At 31.7% G+C, this 6,000-nt stretch overlaps 1 protein-coding gene across 7 annotated transcripts in view; it reads right to left on the bottom strand.

The window, feature by feature from the left end:
• Positions 1–3,721: 3,721 nt before the first annotated feature.
• LOC145329948 (sodium-independent sulfate anion transporter-like) overlaps positions 3,722–6,000 on the bottom strand; it is a 161,094-nt gene continuing 158,815 nt past the window's right edge. For all 7 annotated transcript variants that reach the window (XM_080174433.1, XM_080174432.1, XM_080174436.1 and 4 more), the window contains 4 exons: positions 5,825–5,932; positions 5,436–5,539; positions 5,175–5,252; positions 3,722–4,755 (listed from right to left, as the gene is read on the bottom strand). In XM_080174433.1, coding sequence (XP_080030559.1) covers positions 4,563–4,755; positions 5,175–5,252; positions 5,436–5,539; positions 5,825–5,932 — 483 coding nt within the window. In that variant the 3' untranslated portion in view covers positions 3,722–4,562. The remainder of the gene's footprint in view (positions 4,756–5,174; positions 5,253–5,435; positions 5,540–5,824; positions 5,933–6,000) is intronic.

Here is a 6,000-nt window from a genome sequence, read left to right as displayed (position 1 = left end):
AAGAAAAGGAAAGCACAGTGAAATATTCGTGGATTTAGGAAAATATTACCAAAGTCAGCCATCAAGAGTACCTAATCTTTTAAACATTGTCGTGCACAGGGATTTACCAGGGGTTGTAAAGTCTTGTGAGTAAAAAAAGAGAAGGGCAGTTTACCCCCAATTTCGTATTATTGGATGGTGATAAATACCCCCCGCCCCCCCCCCCTGTTCATATAATATTGCGGTATCTAAAAAATATAAAAAGCTCAATGGATTATTATTTAATTGCTTCAACTTACATTTAAAGAATAAGCTTTTACCCATATTAAAATATTTTAAATTAGCAGATTTACTTAAAACTCTTATTTTGAAAAATTTATCTCACTGTGAAAGGGCTGGAAATAGAAAGTCGCATAGCAGAAATATAAATATATAGATAGATAGACTGCAGAGACTGTCTGCTTCAGTGTGTGCAATCATTAGCGGATAACTAGCTTTAAAGCATTGCAAAAATATTAATAGCAAATGATTACATTAACGCAAAGCAAATTTACATGAAATATTTTTTCTAGTTAGCAAATTACAAAAAAAAAATAATTAGAGGATATTTTTACAGTTAAAATAAAAGTTCGATAGGGAGTCTGACTGTAAAGGGTTAATAAGATTTAAAAACGATTTAGTTCGTCCTAGCTTTTAAGCTAAATTTTTAAAAGCTTTGGGTGTATTGGACATAATTGTCCTCGATCTTTGTTGATTTTTGTTTAATTTCAGGAGTTTAAAAGGAAAATCTTGTTATTTACTAACTAACAATAATGACAGTACCCATAAAAGCGAAGCTCAGCAATTCTGTCAAACGAGAATTAAAACTATAAATAAACATTGCTTTTAATAATAAGAAACATGATATTAAACTTAAGAGATCGGGAGGGGGTGGGGGTACGAATGTAAAATATGAGAGTTTAGGTTATATTTAGGACACTGCAGGTCCTGATCCTTGTCTCCAGCAAACTTTGAACGGCTCCTGTGACAACAACTTTTGACTAAGAGACTACAAATTAATTAGTTCAGGGATAAGGGATGGGAAACGTAGGAAAATATTATTTCAGGCCTATTTCAAGCCTAGGCCTATTTCTAGCCTAATAAACCAGTTTTGGGATAGCGCAGTGGTTCATATAAAATGCTAATGAAAAAGGTGTGTGTGTGTGTGTGTAGATAAAGTATAGAATCAAATTCAGGTAGCTAGTTTAAAGTAAAAAACATAACTTTTTATAAACCAATATATTAATGGCTTTTGTTAAAATGAAGTTTTTTCTCTCCCAAAATTTTTTATCTTTTACTTTGGTAATTTGAACTGTCAGAAAGCTATCGTTGGGTTTCCCTCAGACAGATTTTAGTTTGTATTATTTGCATTTTTATTAATGAGTAAAAATTTTATTTGAAAATTTCATTGCTAATTAAAATTCAAAATAAATAAATAAATATGCACTTGGGTAACATTCTATCAAGTTCTTTGGATTCTGTAATGTAATGATATATCTGTACTGTGTTGTATTGTACAAAAATTAGGGTTAAGGTGTTGTTTCAATTCCGTACTAAATTTTTAAAATTCAAAATACAACATCTAATTTATAAACTACCAAATGAAAATTCGTAGCTACCTTCTTTCCAAAAAAATAATCCCGTTATTTTTGTTTTTTCTATATGGCCCTTTTTAATGTTTAACTCTAAGCAGATTTAATAATTAAACTAATGTGATCTAACACCATTTATATTTATTTTTTCGTAGCAGACGAAATCATTATTTTTTCTGGAATTGTCTGCTTCTAAAATTTCCGCCATCTGTGATTTGGGCTTGTTTTGTATCAACCAATCACCAATTGGCGCCGCCAATTGGTGATTGGTTGATACAAAACAAGCCCAAATCACAGAACACTATTGGTTTAGAGCGGTAGCCAATATGAGCCGTCCGCCAGTAAGGTCATTAAATTAGGCAAATGGTAAAAGTTGCATGATCCCTTTCAAAACCAGGCCGAGACCTAATTTATGGCCAGGTTTCCTATCCCTTATCCCTGAATTAGTTATCTTGTATGTCTACTTACAATTTTTTCGCCGCCGTTTTCATTGGCAGCTGTGGGAGATACGGCTGGCGGCTTACTTTGACTTCCACTGAAAACTCTTTTATAACTTGTTTGGGATCAGCACTATCCGTAACGTAAATCTATTGAAGGATATACTCGATTTATAGATATATAGAAGAGCTTTATTTTTAAAAATGTCAAAAGTATTTGTTTCTAGGCAGTAAAAGCTTTCTTTTCTTTTAAATTCAATTTTTGTAGGAAAGGCTAAAGGGATAGAACAATGGACAAGATTCTTTAGTGTCAATTTCTACTGCACTTTTCCTTTTACAAAAATGTTTGTTGTTTATTTTGATTTAGGTTTGGTTTAGTAAGGGTTAGTAAAGCCCCGCGGGGAAAGTGCCCAAAAGGGATATGGCTGGACTGTCCTTAGTATTAAAAACCCTAAAAGGCTGGAAACTATTTTTCATCAAGTATAAAACAGAAAGGAGGTTTTCGGTGGTACCATTTATAGGGTTGAGTATAAGCCTGGTATTGTTAGGTATTTAGGGAAATTATTAATTCTACTGCAATTGTCTTTTACCTCCCTGGTATTATGTAACCTGACTTTTCAATTTTAATGCTAAGCAAAAATGACAACATCCATAAAAGCAAAGCTCAACTTATCAGGCGGAAAACCAAACATTAAAAAACATAGAATAATGTAAACCAAAAGCTGTATAAGCATGGAAATATTGTTATGAGACTATAATACTTTAATCAAAGTATTGCAAGAAATTATGGGTAAAGGGGAAAGCACCAAATTGCTTACCCCAAAAGTAATTCCTAACTGTCTATCAAATTTCATTATTTTGTACTGTATTTAACTGTTGTAAAAATCTAAAGTTATTTAAAATATTTATCTTAAAAAATTAAAATCACGAAACACTGTGCTTTATTCATTCCTGTAGCAAAGACACTCCACAAACCAAGTGTGTTGGTACAGCTTACGTACTTTGTATAGAATACTAGCGGCTTAGCCTCTAGCCTCTAGGGGCTTTGCCCCAAGAGTTTTGACGAAACAAATTTTTCGTATTTAAGATTTAGAGAACTCGATCGGTTCAGCGGTTAGCGAGATCCTTCGCTACAAACAGACAAACGAACACACAAAAAAACAGACAGACATCGTTCTACTTTGTATTATAGATAGTATATATATATGTAGTTCTTACTACAAAAATGATGTCAGTTTTGCTCATTGGGAGCTGCGGCTTTAGTTGCAGCTGTAGGGGAATATTATCCCACAGTTTTATCCAGATAGCCGCCGTGTTGGCTATAGGATAAGGATTTCAACCTTTGCTTCACTATCTAATTTTCAACTTTTTTAATATAAAAAAAACCATTCATTTGTCTGATTTTTTGCTTTTTTATTAGCTAAGCTAATGTATTATATACTTGGTCAATTTGTCACAAATCTAAGGGAAATGTGATAATTAATAAAGACAGTTAACATTTTTTGAGATGATATCCTTTTACCAATGAACATGCAGTATGTAATTTTGTTAGTCCGTCAGTCATGTTTCAAAGGTTTCGAAGGTTTCGTGATTTTCATTTACGATTCTTTTTGTGTTTTAAGATATGCCATCCTTGTATGGAAGTGGCATCCTTAATTTGATAAGAACATAAAACAGATTTAAAATATATATTTTTAAATGCATACATTAATTACATTATTCATAGGTACATAATATTATATATAAGTCATAAATATAGAATTAGCATTCAAGTCAAAATATACAGAAACAATCATATGAAAATTTGTTGTTAGAAATTTAGCTGATACAAGTTTCTGATTATTGTTAAGTAAAATTTCTAATAAAGATGATGTTTTTTTATGGAAATTTGATATAAAACGATTAATATCAAATAAATGCAGTGTTTTTTTTATCGTTCTATATCATTCCCAGCCATAACGGTATTTTAATAAAGTAAGGATACATGTTTAAAATACTTTTGTAAAAAAATTTGTTTTGTTTTCAGATTACCCTGCACTGGGATTCATAGAGGGAGGGGATTATTTCACAATCTTTAGCCAAATTACCCTACCCATAAAAAAAAACTTTTATTTGAGATGTAATTAAATTTAACAGAAAAGCTGCAATAAACAGAGGAAATGTCCTTGCGGTGTTTTAATTATTCTAAATTTACAATATAGCCTTTAATGCCAAAACATTAGTTTTGAGCTCATTTTTCATGACATGTATAAATGGACAATGATTGTGAAAATTATCCCTCCCTTAATTTTAGATTTAAGTAATTAAAAAGTTTAATTAATTTATTGTGATTATGTTGTAAATTACCCATCAATAAGATGGGGAAACAATATTAAAATAAGTATTAAGTTTAAAAATGACTACAAAGACTAAATTTTAAATTTAAATGGATCAAGAGAGAAAATTAAGCTATAAGTTTAAAAAATTTGTATTTTGAAAAGGCACATTATAATTTTCTATCGTTTTTATTTGTTGTTTATGTCTTGACACTGCTGTTCTGTTGGGTGTCATTGAGCAAGGGTGCTGTTGCCACAATTAGAGAGGCGGGCTGGCTGGTGGGCGTGCTGCCGTTCGGGTTGCCGTTAACACTCTCCCCGCCGTTACTACTGCTGATACCGTTACTCCCACCAATGCCAGATTCAAGCATTTCCAATTCACCGTAGATTGGTCTAAAAAAAATAGTTGTTTTTTTAGTTTTTGATAAAAATATTTACTGTAGAATAACAATATGTTCGTATATACTACAGTTGTGTAGTAATCTCCTTATTTATTTACGAACTTTAAAAATCTCTGTCATAAATTTTTGTAAAAAAATGCATAATAAGAGAGGAGATTTTCGTGTGATTGTGTTTATTTTATAGTTCAGGTTAGGTTTTATTGGATCTAGAGCAGACCCGCAGGCATTCGGAATAAAAGAGTCCTCACATATTGATCTAGAACGTTTTTTTTGCTTTGAGGAAAAAACATTAGGATATTTGGTTCTTTATATTGTGACGTTTATTTAAAATACATTATACGATACCACAATACCATAATTTTAACGATCATATTTTTGACTGAAGGATCGAAGTTTGCTTTATTTACTTACTTGAATGCATTTTGAGCAATGGCTTTGAGAACATGAGCAACATTGGGTGAGGGGTCCAACCAGTACACTTCGGTATTTCTAAACAAAATACAAGAATTCAAATAAGGTCAGAATTTCAAATAGCGAATCCTTTTAAAATTTGGTTCACGCCCGTCTTTCCATTCTTAACAGATAGCTCTTATCATTATAGAATTGTCCTATCTTTTTTAAACATAACATGATTTTTAAAAAGTATGATTTTTAAAATGTATGAAACTGTACCTGGCCTTAAAGTCTGCCAACATAGACTTGAAACCCTTGGCCGCGGTAAAGTCAGCGGAATTAATCTTGGAACAGTCAATCACAACCGGGATTCGATCACTTGCCTACAAAAGAAAATAATTGATCATAATACAAATATGAAATAAATATGAAATAATTTCATGCTAATAGATTGAGAGCAAAATTCATATTTACAAAGATAAATTATAGTTTAAGACAGTTTACAAATATATATGTTAAAAAAGAAATTTAGTAACGTGCAAAGGAGGTTGGGGATGCAATTAAGAAGAACACAGATCTACCCATCATTCTTATTCAATAAGAGAGTTGAAAGACCCTAACAACCCCCTTCGTAACGCCCCTGTTGAGCAAAAAACCTATTGTTATACCTGTCTAACACCAGCCTTATTGATAAGATTTCTGACATATGAAACAGAGGGGAAGACAATGCCTTGATCTGGAGCAATGTAAAGATATTCCTGTCCACATCCACCAACCTAAAAAATATTATTGACAAGATTAGTATTAATGAAAACGTATGCCTTTTGTATAAAGCAAAATAGCT

The sequence above is a fragment of the Acartia tonsa genome, chromosome 10, assembly GCF_053477335.1.
Source record: "Acartia tonsa isolate MP-2025a chromosome 10, ASM5347733v1, whole genome shotgun sequence".
In the NCBI taxonomy this organism is placed as follows: Eukaryota; Metazoa; Arthropoda; class Copepoda; order Calanoida; family Acartiidae; genus Acartia; species Acartia tonsa.
The sequence above is the reverse complement of the archived record's forward strand: the minus strand, read 5'-3'. Positions and strand labels throughout refer to the sequence as shown.